The 19657-nt window shown below is 47.6% G+C and overlaps 1 protein-coding gene and 1 long non-coding RNA gene across 2 annotated transcripts; one reads left to right on the plus strand and one right to left on the minus strand.

The window, feature by feature from the left end:
* The first annotated feature begins 9884 nt into the window (after positions 1–9884).
* LOC100189940 (protein kinase C inhibitor/ASWZ-like) lies at positions 9885–12654 on the plus strand. The gene is made up of 3 exons (NM_001245798.2): positions 9885–10004; positions 11403–11507; positions 12315–12654. The coding sequence occupies exons 2-3, from the start codon at positions 11409–11411 to the stop codon at positions 12477–12479; spliced, it is 264 nt and encodes an 87-aa protein (NP_001232727.1). The 5' UTR covers positions 9885–10004; positions 11403–11408; the 3' UTR covers positions 12480–12654.
* Positions 12655–16225: 3571 nt separating this feature from the next.
* On the minus strand, positions 16226–18380 carry LOC140682070 (uncharacterized). Its single transcript, XR_012053319.1, has 2 exons — positions 18279–18380; positions 16226–17854 (listed from the first exon to the last, which is right to left on the minus strand). It is a non-coding gene; the product is annotated as an uncharacterized lncRNA (long non-coding RNA).
* Positions 18381–19657: the final 1277 nt, after the last annotated feature.

Consider the following 19657-nt stretch of genomic DNA (forward strand, 5'->3'; position numbering starts at 1 on the left):
AACACGACCCATATCGGAGCAGACAACCCATCTCACTCCAGCCCCAAAGGTCTCTATAAGGGATTGTTTTTAATTTGTGGGGATAGGGCATGGGCAGGAATTCCGTCTCGGCTTTTAGGAGGGCCATGTACGATCGGGAGGCTGTCCATATTGACACCCAACCAAACTCTAATTGGTGAATGGACTCACAAAAACAAATCGGCAAACAAAATTCAAAAGAGGAGTGCAGAGACTTTGGACCCAAATTGTAACTCAGAAGTTTTTCATTGGGCCAAGTCAAAAAGAGTTGCTGTGTCCCTGTTTCTTCCATTGGTTGCAGCAGCCAAAGCTCTAGGTGAATTGGGCCACCTAGAGTGCTGGGTAGTCAAACAGGCAAACTTAACATCTGCTGCCATCAGCTCCCTCCTAGAAGATGAGGAAATTACCAGACAGGCCACGCTGCAAAATTGTGCTGCAATAGATTTCCTTTTGCTACTGCATGGACATGAATGCAAGGAATTTGAAGGACTTTGTTGCATGGACCTGACTTCAAAAGCTCCAAACATCCATGCTGTCCTTCGAAGCATGAACCGCCTGATTGGACAGGGGAAGCAAGAATCTGAAGATTGGTTTACAGAACTGTTTAAGGGCTGGGGATTCACGGGGTGGCAGACCTCTGTTGTTAGATCAATTTTGTTACTCCTTGTTATTATGTTCCTTGTAACCTTGGCGTTCGGGATCCTGTGTCACTTGATTTTCAAAGCTATCAAGGGACTCATACCTTCTACCTCAGAAGTCAACCACATAGAGTTGGCTAACCTGAGGAGGCCTGACTACGCCACCAACTGTAGGTGGTGGGAAACCCATACTCAGGGTTGAATTGAGCCCAGTGAATTCCTGCAACATTGTTTAACAAAGAAGGGGGAGGTGTTACAGTGAGCTCATGGGCCTTCTGCCCCCCCTTCCCTGGGACCCTGTGACTCTGATCAAGATAACCCCTGGACCCTCCTTTCTACCCCAACGGGGTTGGCGGAGAGCCAGGAAAGCCCACCCTGTCCAAAGCCTATATAGACCCCTGTCATTTCCTGTTCATTCTCTTTTGCCCTGCTCTCCACATGGGCAACACAGAATAGAGAGCTGTACCAACTTCTCCTGTGGTGAGAGCCTCTTTTGAATATCTTTACCCTTCTCCTGATATTCCTCCCCTCACAGCCCCTTATCTCTGAGCTAGTAAGATTATTCGGGGGGCTGCGTGAGGGGGGGGGGCACACATCCCCCCGCCTCCCCCAGGCTTGTCTGGGAGCTGTTGCCTCACAAAGGACAACTGGCGACCTGGTTCAGGGGGCAGCACGGCAGCCCGGTCTCGCCCAGGCTACTCGGGCTAATCGACGCACGCAGACACCAATGTGGCAGACGGTCGGAAAGCCTTTATTATCTCATCTCATGGGTTTAAATAGTCTTGGGGGACTTTGCACAGTCAGAGGGGGTTGTGGGGTCTCAGGGGTTAGTCGAGAGTGGAAAACTACTGGAACAGGTGTGGTTACATGCTTCTGGGGTTAATAGATAACGTGGGGCAGGGAGAGGGGGAAGGGTCTGTCTCTTTCCGTCACATCCCGTGATCTTCCGTTCGCCTGTCCCTACTACTACATCTCCCCTCCCCTTATCATATATAAAATGAGGTAGTCGTAGATATAGGCACTGGAGTGAGGTACAAACTTGTGACTTGTTAAGGAAAGGGTGGTTTGGTAAACCTGAGTAATTTTTTCAAGGCAGGTCTTGAAGGCTTTAGCGACTGACTGTGTTCGCAGTTTTTGGTTTACAGCATTTGTTGGTGGCCTATGAACAAAATGATTGTCCTTTCTAGACGGGCCTGAACAAACGAGACTAGTTTGTTCAGCAGGCATGGTCCTATGGTAATAGCTAAAAGCAGTATTGCCAGTGGACCTACTAGGGCGGAAATTAAAGTGGTGAGCCAAGGTGATTGATTGAACCAGGATTTAAACCAGCTCTGTTGGGTTTCCCTGTCTTTCTTTAAAACTACTTCTGAAAGCGAAGAGACTGATTTCTCTAGATAGGAGATGGATGTATTGATCTTCTGCAGGTCCTCGTCGATGGTCATTTGCAGCTGGGAGAGTCCGTGCTGCTGGGTTGCGATGGCTGAGACACCCGTGGCTGTGCCAGCTGCTCCCAGGCTGAGCAGCATTGCGATGGTTATCAGGTTTTTCGAGAAGGTGGTATGTCTCTTCGTCTGAGTGGTACAGGACCCTAGAACAGTTAGAACTTGAACACAGAAATTGATAGAGTTATTAAATTTGGCAAGGAACATATAAGAACTTACTTTGGATCACTGGCAAACCCACAGCCCAGATGCAGATGGGGTCACTCACTTGTTGGTTTTTCTGTCAGGCTTGACAACTTTAGTGCAGAAGTTGCCTTTCTGCTTTGCTAAGGTTGCATTGCCAGAACATCTGCCTTGTTCTGTGATTTGACTCAGGGTGATTCTTCTGCGGGGAGTGTCCCACCTGTACTGGTGGGGGGAACTGGCTGTGGAGTAACTGAAGGGGGTGTCTAAAGCAATGCCTTCGTAGAAAAGGGGGGTTTAACATCATAGTAAAGCTAACAGGGGTTAGTCAGGTTTGATTTGGTTTCATTTAGGGTTAGTAAGGTAGCTTCTAAACAGGTTGGCTATGTGGAACACGAAGGATGGGGTGTTTGCTGTGGTGATCTCTTTGAACACCTTGTCACTTGAAAGATGTTGCACGATTTACTTAAATGGCTGATGAGGGTAGTGGCCTGGGTCAGCTTGTCCCCCGGCCACAAGCCTCAATAGCAAAATTGCATAAAGACACTGTGCATGTCTGTGTCTCACCGCCGTGGGATTTTCGGGCTTTGTCTGGCGGTTTGGTGGTCTGTCATCTCTTTCTGGAGCAGGGGTGTATGCATCACGGGGATGGTTCACGAGCATGTCCTGCAAACAGAAACTCACAGCTTTTCATTAGTTTCGTTTTGAAGGTCAGGTTTATTGGCATCAGTGGGTGTGTGGCAGTGGCCCTTTCCTCCTGCAGCTTCAGTAGGATCTCCTCGGGCGTGTTTGGGGTGGAGGTGTCGCGGCGGGCTTTGCATTGCCAGCGTCGGGGCCACAGGGCTTGGGGCAAGATGGAGCAGTCTGCTCCTGTGTCTGCCCAAAGCTGAAGCTCTGTTACGTGGGGGTCCTGACTGCCATAAAGGCGGCATGTCCCCCACACCCTTGGGGGTTCTTTCCCTATTTTCATGGCCAGGGCCACCCAGGGGTCCCGCTCTGGGGCGTTCCCTGCTGACCCTGCGGCACAGGCGCTGTTATTTGCGGTGGGAGGAGGCTGAATTCGGCCCGCACGCTCCCCCCCCCCCGTCCCATGTCCCCGGGGGCCGGGACCCGCATTCCTTGGCAAGATGCCCTTTTCTCCCACAGCCCCAAAAGGATATTTTTCCCCAGCTGGTAAACTGGGTTGGTTCGTATTGTAGTTGTTTTCCGGTGCGGCTTAGAACTTTACTTGGTTTTGTCTTGAATCGCGTTGGCTTTGTTTTCTCCGTCTCGGAGTTCTGGGCGGCTCCCGCCGGCTCGGAGGAGCCGGCAGAGCTGTTGCCGGGCTCCGAGCCGGAAGTCAAATGCCGGCGCACTTCCGGGGCTCGGTGCCTTTTTGTTCGGCTCCGAGCTCGCTCCTCCCCGCGGGGGTGGCGCCGCTCCCGCCCCCCCGGGCTCGCCGCGCCTCCCGCAGGGGGTAGTTTCTCCCTTATATGGTGGCGGCGCCCGGCGCGGCTGCCGATTGGCTCCGCGCTCCCTGCCGCTTTCCTCCTCTTTCTCCCGCGCATGCGCATTCCTGAAATCGCGCACTTCCCGGGTTTTCGCGCCGGGACCGCCTGCACCCCGCCCCCCTCCGTGGCTGCCAGCGCCATTTTCAAAGGGGCAGCGTGGCCACGTGGCCAGGACTTTCTCCCGAGCCACGGCTTCCGCGACTCTGGCTTCTCCTGCCAGCTCCTGCCAGAAGCACTCTGCGTGCCGTTGTGCCTCCGGCAGCGGGCCGCGGACTGGTGGCGGGACGGACCGGGAAGCTGCGGTTTTCCAGGGGTTTTTCGCGGCGGGGGTTTTTCGGGGGTTTTTCGCGGTGGGGATTTTTCAGGGGGCTTCCGCGGCGGGGGTTGGGCTCTGATCTGGGGAAGGGGGTGACGCGCCGTGTCCCCCCGGGTCCCCGCTCCCGGGCGGATCGTCTTCAGGGATGGTCTGCGCTCCCGCTCCTGCCCCGAGCCCGGGTCTAACTAATAAATACATACGCGCCGCACTCCGCGTCTCCTGCTTTTCTATTGCTCTGCGCGGGGCTTTTTCTACTTCGCCCCATGCCTTAACGCTCTTGCCACTGCCTGAGGATTTTGTTTTCCCGGCCAGCGTGGCTGTGCATTCTTCCCATATTCCCGGATGCATAGCATCCACTGAGCATTCGGTTGCCCCAAGCTCAAGCAGCCTCGCTATAGCAAGATAAAAGTCCTTGAGCTTAAATTCGATACCCCATTGCTTATAACTCACACTCACGACCCTTGCGATAGCGTCCATGACGACCGCGGGTCCCGGGACGTCTCCCTGCGCCAAGATACGGTCTGACCGCTCCGGCCGCTGCTCCTGTCCAGGCGTATCCCGTCAGCCGGGCGAATTTTTCCCGGGTTTCGGCACCAGATATGTTGCCTCGTAAAGGACAACTGGCGACCTGGTTCAGGGGGCAGCATGGCAGCCCGGTCTCGCCCAGGCTACTCGGGCTAATCGACGCACGCAGACACCAATGTGGCAGATGGTCGAAAAGCCTTTATTATCTCATCTCATGGGTTTAAATAGTCTTGGGGGACTTTGCACAGTCAGAGGGGGTTGTGGGGTCTCAGGGGTTAGTCGAGAGTGGAAAACTACTGGAACAGGTGTGGTTACATGCTTCTGGGGTTAATAGATAACGTGGGGCAGGGAGAGGGGGAAGGGTCTTTCTTTCCGTCACATCCCGTGATCTTCCCTTCGCCTGTCCCTACTACTACAGGAGCCCAGGAATAAATCCATCTTGTTCTACCCCAAGACCCATGTCATCGCTGTCTGTCCCTGCACTGGACCTGCCCATAACTGGGAATTGCAGAGCTCGCAGGGGGATGGCTGAGCCCCTGCCGCAGCCATCCAGCACGCCCCGCATGGCGCGTCTGCAACAGAGGAGGAGTAATATTTCATAAAGCTTTCATTTCCCAGGAAAGGGTTAAAAGTCTCGGACTCCCTGGACAGCTGAAATCTCGGCCCAGGACTCCATCTCCCCCGATGGGCACCTTCCTCCCCCTTCTCCTCTGCTGGCAAACTTTCAGGTGTCTTCAGGCTCTCTATCTCTTTCCTTCTGGCAGGGGGGGGGCGGGCGGGGGGGCAAACAAAGACATCTCAGACTTCCTCCACCCTTCCGTCCGCAGGAGATAGCTTGGTTCCAGACCCTTCACCCCCTGGCCTACCTGCCCAAGCCACATGGCTTCCCCTCCCCCACCCAGCCCATGGCTGGGCAGGGGAGGTCTGCACTCTCTGATGACCAGAACCAAAAAGACAGTTCTCCTGGAAGTTCTTGCTTTTAACCCCTTGTGTTCTCAGAGGCGTGTCCAGCCTTCAGTGGTCACTCCAGGTTCCAATATCCAAACATGACACTGATTGGTCAATTGGTCTGACTACCAACTTCCTGAGAAAATTCTCTTCCATGTCAAACCACGACACCAGTTGAAATGTATTAATTTAGGCATTAATCAAATAGTATGGGATAAGGAATTGAATGTCTTGGGAATGGTTTTTATCCCATATCCATGTTTCTGTTTTTGTTTTGTTTCAGGAAAGGGTCACACACCCCCTCCTCCCCCCCTTCCCCCCACCCCCGTCTCCAGGAGTATCGCAAAGGGTGAGAGCTGCTCGGGATTCCTGCAAGAGTTGGGGACAAAGGGTGGGTTCTTCCTTCCAGTGGGGCAGTCATCTCAACAGCCACTTGGAGTGGTGTTTCTGGCTAGAGATACTGTTGCCTTGTGGTTTGAGACTGTTTGGTTTTTTTTCTTCTTTTTTCCTTCAGTACTGTGACTGGATCTTACTGGCTTGCTTCTCTGCTCCTTTGCTTGCTTGGGAGCCCAGAGCCAGCATGTGCTGCGCTGGGAACCTGTCTCCCCATGCCAAGGCTAACCCCTCTTCACAGCCCGACCCCAGGACCAACCATTGCTGGTGAGCTATTGAGGGGGAGCAACTCCTGGCCCAGCCCCACTGTTGTCTGCTGCTGCTTCAGGGCTTCTTGCTCCACTTTAACCAAACACCCATATAGCCCACGGCTTCTGGCACACCCCGGAGTTTCGGCTATGTGAAAAAACGCCAATCACTTGTTTTTTAAAATTTTAAAAGTTTATTAGTAATAAAATAGCTATAAAAATAGTAATAAAATTCGAGTAATAAAAATTTGGACAATGAGGATTAGGACACTGTGAGACAATAAAAAGCAAAGAATCACAGATGTCTGGATGTTTTTGGGCACTAAGCTGCCAAAAACATGCCTTGTGAACAAAGGAAAGCAATAGCCTGTTGCATATTCATATATCTCATACATGATGCATAAATTCCTTGCAAATTAAGAATTTTTCTGGTTTTTGTCAACTTCTTTCCCTTAATCCTGGTGGTTCCATAAAGATGGAGAGAAGGTGGAAGAATGTTTGTCTTTTCTTATAAAGAGGCAGTAACTCTTTAGGTTTCCTGTTGCTGTTATCTCTGTGTGAAGACTTTCTTGATTATCTTATCCCTTTCTTGAGCTAGTAAAAAATATCTTACATCGCATAGTTTCTATTTTAACATTGTGTTGTAACCTAAAGCTATATTTAACACACTACTTAAAAAGGATTAATACAGTATTACAAAATAACCCTCCATAACACATATAGTATTCAGCTTAATATTTGCGAAGAGCCAATCATAAAATATGCATTTTTCACAGGCTACATTTTGTTTGCTACCCCCGGTGTGCCTGCCTCTGCCATTCCAGCTTGCTGCTTCCAAGGTTTCTTGCTGCAGTCCATTCTGTTTCCCGAGTGGCACTGAGACCAGCTGCTTCCTGTGAGTTTGCAAAGGAAAGCACCCTCTCTCTCTCGCCGGCTCACCTGCCATTACCAAGTGAATCATGACGCCAGAGCTCGTGCCACTGCGCCCCCTGTAGCCGCGGGGAATCATCGCACCTGCCCTGCCCAGCCGGGAACCAACTGCGCTCCTGTCAGCTGTGACCATAACTACACCAATGGACAAAAAGTGCTTGAAGAATGCGAGAAGGCTGGTTTTGGGTTTCTGTTTTTTTTCTTGGTGCTGTTTGTTTGCCTTGTTATATCTATATATTTATTCTAGTAAGGAACTGTTATTTCTTTTCCCATATCTTTGCCTGAAAACCCTGTAATTTCAAAGTTATAATTTGGAGAGGAGGAGGTCACATTTTCCATTCCAAGGGAGGTTCTCGCCTTCCTTGGCAGACACCTGTCTTTCAAACCAAGACAATAATATGGAGGGTACATGGTGTAGGCCATAGATAGTAAGCCTTAGCTTTTGCCTGGATCCATGGTCATCATCTCACACAAGTCAACAAAAGAAACCTTGTGGTTGATATCTACTACAGGCCACCTGATCAAGGAGAGGTCAATGAAGTAGTCTTAATTCAACCACCGGAAGCATCCCACTCACAGGCAAAGAGTAAAGTCTAGACCCTGAAATATAGGACAGTTAACTTTCAGGTCTTTAAAGAATCAGTGGATGGCACCCTGTAGGAAACTGCCCTCAGGGACAATACAGGAGCAGAAGGGAGCTGGAAGTTCTTGAGGAGCATTTTTCTTAGCGCAAAATAGCTCTTGATCACCATGCATAAGAAATCAGGCAAGAGAGGCAGGACACCAGCATGGATAAGCAAGGGCATTCTCTTCTGGTTGAGCTGAAGCACAAGGAGGAAACATAGGCAGCGAAAGAAGGGATGTGCATCCTGGGAAGAATCTAGAGATGCTGCTAAGGTGCATAGGGATGAGATGAGGAAAGCAAAGGCACAGCTGGAGATGAATTTGGCAAGGGATGTGAAGAATCATAAGATGGGCTTCCAGTGGTGAGTTGGTCAGAAAAGGAAGACTAAAGACAGTGACTCCCATCCCTCTCACTTCCCCTGATGATAAGTTGGGACATCTAGTGACAAGCAACATGGAGAAGGCTGTTTTACTCAACAACTTATTTTCCCCAATTTTCACTGGCAATTACTCTTCCCACAATCTCTCGAGACCCTGAACCTCAAGGCAGGCGCTGGGGGAACCATGTCCCTCCTATTGTAGGAAATGATCAGTGTGACAAATTACAATCACTTGTTTTAAAGTTTTAAAAGTTTAATTGTAATAAAATAGTTACAAAAATAGTAATAAAAATTAGAGCAATAAGAATTTGAACAATCAGAGTTAGGACAAAAAAGGAAAATAAAAAGCAAAGAATTACGGATGTCCGGATGCTTTTGGGCACTAAGCCACAAAAGCATACCTTGCTAACAAAGGATTACCCCTTAAAAGCAATAACCTGTTACATATTCATATATCTCATACATTATTCAAAAATTCTTTTTCAAAGGATGTCTTCTGCTTAGTTTCTGTCCCCCCCCCCCCCCCCCATCTTGTAAAGAAATTTCTTGGCTCCTAGAAGTCTGGAAGAAGTCTGAACAGTCCCGATAAGGAGGCAATAATGCTTCTCTGGATTTTGGTGTCTTGATGCTGTTGTCTGTATGCAAAGAATTTCTTTGTTATCATATCCATTCCTTGAGCTAGTTACAAAAGTATCTTACATCACAGTTTCTATTTTTATATTATGCTATAGCCTAAAAATATATTTACCACACTACTTAAACGAGATTAATACAGCATGACTTTCCAACATAACACATATAGTATCCATTTTAATATTTGCGAAAAGCCAATCATATAATATGCATCTATAACAATCTGTTTTGAGACCACCTGAGGAACCTGTATGTTCAAATGTCCTGCACCTGGGGAGGCGCAACGCCATGCACCAGTAAATGCTGGAGGCCCATCAGCTGGAGAGCAGCTTTGCTAAACAGGACAATGTGCTATTACTGCAAAGGTGGCCAAGGATACCCTTAGCCCAATAGAGAGGAAAGCAGGATTTATATATGTTACAAGACAGTTGTGTAGACCACTCAGTGCTCACTGTCCCAGGGAGTACAAAGCACCACAGACCACCCTTGGGGGCATTCCCTATTTTTCTAAAAGACAGCTTAGCATACATCTGATTTTGAGCCCTCAAGCCAGTAGTGCTGAACGCACGCTTTGCATTTTATTTGCTTCCAGGAGTTGTGCAGCATAGAAATGTCTGCAGTTGAAGTGGGGCTTGCAGCAAAAAATGTAGAGCAACTTCTGTTGGTTCTGCAAAATGTCCTGAGAAGTTAGGCCGGGCCTGCCCTGCCCTGGCCAAAGCAGTCATTGGACTGGAGGGAGCAGCACCAAAAAGGCACAGGCACCTTTGGGGTGGACCTGATGCGGTAACAAATAACAAGCAACAGTACTTGTAGCTAGTACAGCGTCTTCTCCGACCTCGTAGCCGGCCCTCAGGGTCGCAGCACTACACGGGGCAGATCCCTCCGCGGACTCGCCAAGGTCGGATCCCTCCGCGCCCTGAGGGCACGCAAACTCCCTGAGCCCCGGTCAGCACCAGCTCGACGAGGGCGGACCCTCCAAGGGGGCGGAGACAAGCGAAAACGACAGACTAGGCAGCGAATCGAAAAGCAGGATCGGTCGGCGGCGATCTGTTGGCCCAATGGGAGCCGCGGAGGGCCTGTCCGAGTGGAGGAAGTGCGGGGACGGCACTGGGCGTTGTCTTTGCCTGACGAGAGTGTTGGCGTGCTGGCTTGTCCGGTCTGGTGGCGCCATTATTGTCTTTCTAAAGATCATCGGCAAAGCACTTCGCCGGTATCATCAGCGACGAGGACGAAGAGGTAGCAGCGGCTTTTGCTCTGTGAGCGGTTCTTCTTCCCTTCCCCCTCCTCCCTCTCCCTGAGCCGAGGACCGGTGTGCGGTGCCCGGGCGCGCGGCAGGGTGCTGCTGCTGTGAGTGGGTGCAGGGACGGGGGACGGACGGGGCCTCTCTGGGTTGTGGCGCTCTTTACTGCACCATCCCCTAAACTTGTTCTGAGCCGCACCCCCACCCCTCCGGCTGCCGCGGGTGTACTGGGTTTGCTGGTATTGTTCCGGCTTGCCTCGTATCCCACCCCCCACCGTGTCGTGTGCGCGCGTAGAGAAGGACGTCCGATGGTAGCGCACTTGGTGTCAGCCGCAGACGTTTGCCGCATTATGTCCCTTTGGTGCTGCAAGTCGTGCAAAGTTTGCTACCTCTTATAGAATGATAGTTTTGAAAGTTTGTTTTAGGCACATTCAATCAATCTCCTCGGGGATTCCGCGTGTGTGTGTGTGAACCAGTGAATGTCTGAGTAATGACCGTAATGAGTTGAGTTTGCATAGGAAAAATGCAGGTCTCGATGTGCCTCGTAATAGCATCAAAAAGATTTCACAGCTCTGCTGTCCTGGGCTTTGGTTCTGAACTCCAAATTGGACTAGGCAAGGGATATCAGGTTTTTCTGGTTTTTCTTTTTAAAAAAAACAATTGAGAAACGGGTCATTCTGCAGACTTGAAAAGCTTCCCAGATCTTGTTTCTGGGGGGAAGTGGGACCGTAATAACAGCATGCTTGCAATGGTCACGGATGCTGCTGCTGGGAACGAGAGTGAGCTGCTTAGACTGGGGGGAAAACAATGCAGCCGTTGCCTATACAATGTTAACTTTAACTTAGTATCTAATATAATTTAGTTATTAAAATGCTGAAAGTTAACAGTTCGGCATGCCTTCTGCTTTTAAAGGCAGAGCTTGCATGTAGTATAGAAGACAGACTCGTCCTATGCACTTGCAGGTTTCCTGTCATTATGCGTGTGTTCGATACTTGAGCTCCCTGTCCTGTGGGAAATGAATGGCCGCTGCTCTTTCACTTCACTAAACTCTTTGCTAATTCAGTTATTTGTCTCCTGCCTCTGCATGAACCATATCCAATAGAAAAACTTCTTAGGATTAAAACATACTAGAGGTTGCTAATCAAAAGTAGTGGCTCATCTCTTGCCTCCATCATCTTGCATGCTGAATCCCATTTTTGGAACAGGGTCTGTAAATATATTGTATTTTGGGTATAGAAATCATTACTATTGCACAAGAAAAATCAATGTTCTGGCTTGTGTTTGGGGTATTTGGTAATCTGCTTCTGTAGGAGTTCAGTGGGGCAGGTTGATTTGCTTAAGATGTTACCTTTCTCTGAAACCGGTTATGTTTCAACTGTTTACTCTTCCTCCAGTGACTCATGTTCCATGATCTTTCACCCCATGCTGGGATGCTTTTCCTAGTCATGCCTAAGGAGCCAGTTATCAGGTTGTCTGAAGCAGAAGACTCTGGTAAATCTGTAAGTATTTTGGAAGCTTTCTGTATGCTAAACTGTACCTGTAGATAGTTCCTCATTATCTAGACTCTCTCATCTCCCCTTTCCCTCTTCATAGGACACGGTAGTCTCCTTTCAGTTTTGTGGTGCTATAATCTTTTGCCTCTAGCTTGTAATGGAGTTGAGCTTTTTGACTAAAAGCATTAATATAAAGCAGTGCTCATCCCTGGGTATGTATTTCTGGTGTAAAATGCAGTGGTTTTTTTTTGGAGTGCAGTCTGGTGCCTATTGTCATGGTTTAGAGTAAGAGTAGTAGTACTTCTAACATGGAGAAGAGGGCTTGGGGTTTTTGGCAGGTCAGGGGCAAGGAAGGACAAAGATGGTTGACAGGTGTTGGATGCTTTGCTTTTGGCTATGAAAGTCAAGTTCAAAGACTTTGTAAACCCATGCAAAAGGCAGCGTAAAGTTTCTTTTCCACCAGTGTTGGTTATGTTGCCTGAAGACACAATGGGGGCTTTAACCCAGAGACAAAGTCAGCTTCTGTGGCTGTTTTGTAGCTTGTTGCTGCCTGTCTTGAAAAAAATAGCCTAGCTCTCTTTTCCCCCTATAGCATGCATAATTGGTCTTTGTAGCTTTGCTTGGAAAGTGTTGGTTGCGGACAGTTGGACCGACATTAATTTGAAGTGCAATGGTTGAATTGCTAGGAATTGGCTAGGTGCTTTCTCTGGGTGATTCTCTGCTCACTCCTTCCCTTCCTTCCCTCTCCCCTATTTGTGTGTTCCTTTTTCATTTTTATTTTACTTATTTATGAGTTTGTACTTCCTTCTCCAGCTTCTTGGGCATGTAATGATTGTTGGCAAGATGTGTGTTGCTCACCTGGGCCTGACCAATGGATTCCGGATGGTTGTGGATGAAGGGCCCGAGGGTGGGCAGTCTGTCTATCGCATACATCTACCTGTTCTGGGTGGCCATCTGTTGGGCTGGCCGCCTGGCTAAGATTTTGGCACCACGAGAGTTGCTGCACATGTACAAATTGCCACTGAATGGATTTCGTCTCTTGCCCATCAGTCTAGCCGCTGTCAATGTTTAATTCTTTGTGCCGTGTGTCTGTGGAAGGTAATAAAAGCTTTGAGCAGCAGTTGCACAATAAAGATTTGTCATGGGGATATCACCTCCGTGTTGCGTGTCTTACTGAGGGGAAGTAGTTCTGCAAGGTCAAATGCTGACTCCCTGAAATGCAAGTATGTGGAATGTTTCAGCCAGATAACAGCATTCCATTGATAGTGATTTGCCTGTTAATTTGAAGCCCCTGTGTCCCTGGAAGCACTTAGCAGTCTCCTGAGTCTGGTAGGTAGCAGTCTTAGCTCTTTGGCGGTTTTGGCAGTACGTTTTGCCTTTCATCCTACATTGCCAAAAATTTCCTTCAAACTGGAGAGAGCCAAGGGTTATGAAACTGCTTCACTGGAGAATCATAGGATCCTAGAGCAGCCCATGTGTGAAGGGACCTCAAAAGATCTTCTGGTGCAGCCTTTTGTGGGAAAGGGAGCCTAGATGAGATTATTTAGCACCTTGTCCAATCACATCTTGAAAGCCTCCAGCAATGGGGACTGGTACAACCTCTGCCTATTGTTCCTTATCTTCTCCACGTGGCTCTGTGTGAAGAGATTCTCCATCCTCTCTATCTTCCCTTTAAGTACTAGAATACTGTGATGAGGCTCCCACTGAGCCTAGGCAGGTGCCTAATGTTTTGAAATTAATTCCTTTGTCTTTTCTAGTCTTCATGCAGCCCCTTGCTGCTTTTAGGTGTTCCTCTACAGCTTTCCAGTCATGGAAGTTTTCCCAAGCAAAGTTATCTGATAACTTGGAATTATTCCCTGCTTCTGTAAGTAGTCAGTGCTATTGCTTGCCAGCCTGCTGACTAAACCAACTTGTTGAGAATGAGTGTTTTAGGTTGCGTAAAGAATTGCCGGCAAAGGTATTGACAAAAGCAGGTTTAATATAAAAGTGAAAGTGTCACAAAGTTCTTTGGCAAGGTTTACTCTACTTCTTACCAGATGGTCAAAGCACTAAGAGAAAAAGCAAACTAAAATCTAAAATCAATCAATCTAAAACTAAAATAAAATCAAAAATTGTCTATGTTGAGGCTTGGTGGGGGGATGGAAGAGTGTGGATAAAAAAGAATAAGGAGGACCCTCCGCTTGAGTCTTCTCCATGTTGCTCCTCATGAAGAAGAGAGCCTCTGTCCTCTCTGTAGCTGCCTTTTGAGAGCCAGAATGCTGTCATGATGTTCCTCCTGAGCCATGTATTTTCTAAGGGAGAAAAGACCCAACTCTTACAACCTTTCCTCACATTCTCTGGTCTTTTGATCATCTTTGTTGCCCTCCTTGGGACCTTCTTCCATCTGTCTGCATCTTTTTATTGAATTCTGGGGACCAGAACTGGACACAGCACTCCAGGTTCTGCCTGCAGGCATGGCCTCTGTGAGAAGAGGCCAGGGTCTGCCCTATGCTGGACACAGCTAGTTTCTGCCAGCTAAGCAACAGACTCCTTGAGGGCCGAATCTGAACAACTTGGCAAAGCTGGTGGCACCCCTGTGTAAGCATATTTAAGAAATGGCAAAATGCTGTCCAGGGCAGGTACTTCCCTGCTGCCCTTGGATCTGGAAGGTGGCTATGTCCTGAAGTAACTTTTTCATCCTATTTTGTCCCCTGTCCTGTTGAGGAGGGGCGATGAGAGAACAGCTGTTTGGGCCCCTGGCAGCCACCTGAGATCTGGCATCAGAAAGCCTAAAAGGCAGGTTCGTCCATGTAGAAGTAGAAGGAGGTTGGTGGTTTAGAGACTGATAAGTAACCGGGATAGGAACAGAACTTTTTGGAAGCAGCAAATTCCATCAATATCTGGGGATCCAGTCACTTTGAGAGGGGGAAGTTTCAATGGAAAAAGCCTTCTTTCTGAGCAATAAGCGGTTCTTGTGAGAAAAAGGATCTAGTCTCCATTTTTTTCTCACTTGCTAATAGAAGTGGCAAAGATCTGGAACTCTTGCATGCAAAGGGATGCCACTGAGTAGAGCCTATTGGGTGCTCTGTGTGTGTTGGATACCCAGGACCAGCTATAAAGAGGTCATGGAGGAGATATGAGGTTGGTCTGGCTAAACTTGATTAAGACAGGGTCTTCTTATAGAAGGCAATGCCTTGAGGATGTGAAGGGTAAAAGGATAATAAGTAATGCTGGTGATGTTGTTTCTGACCCTTTTGTTTGGAAGGATTGGGACTGAATGAAGAGCAGGTACCAATCTGTCTTCTATAACTGCAATTTCAGCAGCAAAGGACACCCAAAGCTGAGTATCAGGCCCCAATAATGCTGTATCAGGTGTGGCTGAGATGAAGTTCATTTCCCCATAGCAGTTCTCACAGTGCTGTGCTTTGCACTGGTAGCTAGAAAGGTGTTGATCACACCCCAGTGTTTTGGCTACTGCTGAGCAGTGTTGGCCCAGCATCAGTGCTGTCTCTCCAACAATTCTACCCCATCATCAGTAGGCTGGGGCTGGCAAGGTCTTGGGAGGAGATGCAACCAAAATAGCTGACCCAAATTGGCCCGAGGGATTTTTCATACTGTATGCCATCAGCTGTCATATAAAAGCTAAGTAAAGGAGGAGGAAGGGGAAGCATTTGTTATTTACAATGCTTGCCTTCTGTAGCAACTGCTACGCTTGCTGAAGGAAGCCCTGCTTCCCAGGAAGTGGACAGACAGCCATTGCTGGTGGGAACTAGACAATAATTTTTTTCCATGTCTGCATGTTTACATACAAACTTTCGCTTTTGCTTTAGTAAACTGCCTTATCTCAACCTGTGAGTTGTTTTTCATCTTATTTTCTCTCTCCTGTCCAACTGAGAAGGGGGAGTGATAAAGTTACTCAGTGGGTACCTGGCATCCAGCCAAGGTCAACCCACCACAGATGTTTTCGATGGTCTCCTGGTGTTGCAGAACAGTCAGAGATCATTTTGACAAATCTTATCAAGTAGCTCATTTATTGAATTCCGGTCCTACTTGTTGAGCATTTGCCTGGACCAAATTTCATATAGTTCAAACAGGGGAAGAGGAGAAGCACATCTGTGACACCAGCTTTCCCCTAGCAATGACCCCAGAGCTCTGAAGGCAGTAGTCAAGGACACGGAGGTCCAGGGGGTGTTCTCCTTAATTCTGCCACTGAGAGGAAAGGGCAAGAGGAGGAGGGCACTGATCATGTGTGTCAATAATTGGCTGCAGAGCTGGTGCTGGCAACAGGGTTTTGGGTTCTATGAGCATGGGACCCTGTGGATCAGCATCTGCTTGGGAGAGAGGGGCTCCTCCTCACTAAGCAAGTCAAAGGTGTTTTTGCCAGAAGGATATCTGACCTCATTAGGAGGGCTTTAAGAATGAGGGCAAGGGCAGGGAGAGGAAGAGAGTAACCAGCTGCCTTGTGAGGGAGTGACAGACTGGGTCAATGAGCAAAGGGCAGGGCAAGAGCTCTGGTACCTTGAAGTCCCCTCTTAGGGCCCAAAGGCAGCAGTCAATGTCATAGCTGCAAGTGTACCCAGTGGGAAGATTTCCTTAGACAAGTAAGTGTGTTAAGAGGAGCTTGACAGGCAACGTGGTGTAAGGCCCCAAAAAATGTTGTTGACAAGACTTAAAAGGGCTTATGGTTTTTCATGGACTCTGAGTTAGATGCATGGCAGAAATATCAACAAAATATTCTCAAGAGGTCAAAACAACAACAGTCTTTACTGGCAACTTCAGACAATCAGAGAACTTTGGAAAAAGTTTAAAGCAACTTTCAATCAACATAAAACATTTCACAAAGCATTAACTTAGCCCATTTAATTTAGCAAACTCCAAGCCCATCTGATTTTAAGTTACTCAAAACTCTGAGAACAGGGAATTAGAAGAAGAAAGAGAAAAAATATAGAAAAGAACAAATATAGCTACCACTCCTGGTTCCAGTGGTGTCGCTGGTTGGTTGGAAACATGTGGATGCCAGCCTGGTCAGGGAGAGAGAAACAGTAATCATTTGTCACAGTGGCTTGTGAGAATTTTTAGGGAGCTGTAGGAATGTGATAACTTGTTAATCTAAATAATATGCAGGTGGTGTTTTTCCACTTTGCTTTTCTGTTCTTCTCAAGAACAGTGTGTGGAAAAGATGTTTTTATTAATTAACCAATCAAATAGAATGTGTCGTGTCAGTCTATTTAAGCCAAAGTTTCCCTTTCATTAAAGCCTTCTTTTATTCCTTTTCACGTGGTCTCCTCGTCTGCTCTTGTGTCATTCTTGGGCCAATGATGACAGAAACATACCCTGTAAACCATGCCACTGCTTGAAACACTATCTTAAGCCTTGAAAGGCACTTTTTTTTTTTTGTGACATGGTACTCCAGAAAAAATGGAATCAGACATTGGGAATCATTTTCAAAATAACTTCATAAACTCTTGGGCAAGGAAACATGCAATGAGTGGATATATCACCCACGAGCCTCTGGAAAGATTGAGAGGTATGATGGACTGCTAAGGACTGTTAAAAGGGTTAGGTAATTGGGCATGGAAGCACTGGGTAGCAAATTTAGCAGAAGGTACTTGTCTGGTTAACACTAGAGGATCTACTAAGCACCCTGGTGTCATGGTTTGACGCTGGCACAATGCCAGCGCCCCATGAAAATATAATTTATTAATTAAATGCTGTGAAATGTGATTAAGGACAGAGCAAAGCAGGCCAAACTTAATAATAAAGGAAAAAACTTTATTATACTACTATTACTACTATTATAAAAGGAAAAGAAAGGAAGGAAAAAAAACACACAAAATTCGAAATGAAAACCTTTTAAAACATTTTTCTTCCTTCCACCTAACTCCACCAAACCCCAGCGAGACCCATTTGGATCTTTAATTAAGTTTTCACCCTTCAATATAATCAATACTAAGTCCATCGGGGAAGAGAGGAGTCTCCTTTGCAACCATAGACCCCCAGGAAACACAGCTGCCACCTTTGTGTTTCCAATGTCACACGTGGCACCGCCCAGACCGGCTAATGTGACACTCTCCTCTCCATGTCCCAGTGCTCTCACTACCGGGCATGGACAGAGACTGCTTATAGGGCCCCTTTAAGGATGCTTTGCTAAGGACCACCAGGAACAACAGTCCAGTATCACAATTTGGGACTAGAGTCCCCCCCATTTTCCCCTGGGGCCGAGGGTCTAAAAGACAGAGATCGCCTTCTCTTCTTCCTGAAGATGGAGGGCATCCTCACACCCTCCTCAGCTCTCTCTCTGTCCACTCCAAAACTGGTAGTTGCTGCAGAAGGTCTTTTGGTTCACCAATGCATCCCCCTAAAATGCAGTCCCTCTTGAAAGAAAGAGTGGTTCAGTCTATGGTAAATAAGCAGAGTCTAGCCAAAAAGCCACTCTATCATCTGCCCCCAACCTTCTTCTCTAAACATTTGAGGTTTCAAGCTGTCTCTCTTTTTTTTAAATTCAGGAGGAGTAATATTTCATAAAGCCTTCATTTCTCAGGAAGGGTTAAAAGTCCCAACTCCCAAGGATGGCTCGCTGCCCAGGCTCCAGCTCCCACAGCCCGGCTGGGCACCTTGCGGCCCCTCCGCTCTTCTCTTTCCCTGCGGCGAACTGCTGATAAAACCACCGAGTCTCTTTTTTCTCTCTTGGGAGAGAGAGAGACTCTGGGGGGGGAAACGGAGACATCTCAGATTTCTCCACCCTTCCATCTGCAGGAGCTGACCCAGCCGGTTCCGATCCTTTACCTCCTGGCTTACCTCTGCAGGCCGCATGGCTCCCCTCCCCCACCCAGCCCGGGCTGGGCAGGGGAGAGGTCCGTCCCATGCGGTGACCGGAACCAAAGAAGAACGAGTCCTCCTGGGAATTCCGCTTTTAACTCCTCTGTGTTCTCAGAAGCGTGTCCACCTTCAATTGGTCACCTCAAGTGTCAGTATCTAAACCTGACCCCTGACTGGATGAACCTCTTCCTTCTAAAAAATTCTCTTCCCGTGTCAAACCATGACACCTGGTCCTGCCTAAACAAAACCAATACTAGTGTGGGAGGAGATAAGATCCCAGTAAGGGAAGTGTCTAGGGAAGTCATTGTGGATTTCTTCTCACACTGGAAAGGCAAAGCCATTCATTGGGTTGTCTTTGCCCTAGGACCTAGACATAGTTGGTGGGTAATGCAGAACCATGGGGAGACCCGGTGTGTGCCTCAAGGAGATTTAACCTTGGGGGAAAAAATAATCTGTGGTGTAAGTTGTATGTTGCAGGAATGACATGAATTGATGAAGAATGAATTTTGCAAGGAGAGTGTGATGATAACCTGAACCGGGGCAGTGTCAATGCCCATTGATCAGGTATACTGTTTATCCTGTCCCGACTACCCATCCTGATGGAATAGAGCCAAAGTCATGGGTCTGGAAGGGTGAAGGATGCCCATGAAATTGGAAAATAATATGTATTTGTGAATAGACGGGTGGATAGTAGTTAATGAAAATATATGTTTGATATAGAGATGGTTTAAAGATGTAGTTTAAGTTCTATGTGTAGGTAAGAAGGGATTGCTGTAATGAGAAATAAATACAATGGAACAGTTGGAAGATATATAAATGGTGGTATCTGAAACACGGATGAAAAATCAAACCCCACAAATCCTGTAAGGAGTTGTAGAGACGGTATGTTTATTTCAGGGCTGGATGCATGCTCACCCCTGAGAACTCCCAATCCCTTTTTATTTCTCCTTACTAGTTTACATATGCATAGAGTTTCACAATAGGTTCATGCATCTTCATTCTACTGATTTCGTGTTACACTTGCAGCTAGTTACCCTTGTAGGCAGTTTTTTATCAAAGTACAGAAAGAACTCCTGGGTCACCCTGCCCTGTCTGTTTCAAAGTTCGAAGAGCATCTCTTATCTCTTCAGCTTGGAAATTTCCATTCTTTCTCCTCAGCTGGGGCAGTTTTACTAGTGCTGCAGAGCTACCAGACTAAACAGCATATTTTACATATGCTAGCAAGCTACTAATAATTAAAAGTGGCACATTTCACCTAAATCCAAATGGATTTCTACCCTGTTGAATTGTCGAGAGTTTAGCTGAAGAATGGCTGCGCAGCAAGGGACACAAAAGAGTTAAGTTGATGAAAGTGTGAA

The sequence above is a fragment of the Taeniopygia guttata genome, chromosome W (assembly GCF_048771995.1).
Source record: "Taeniopygia guttata chromosome W, bTaeGut7.mat, whole genome shotgun sequence".
Taxonomy (NCBI): Eukaryota; Metazoa; Chordata; class Aves; order Passeriformes; family Estrildidae; genus Taeniopygia; species Taeniopygia guttata.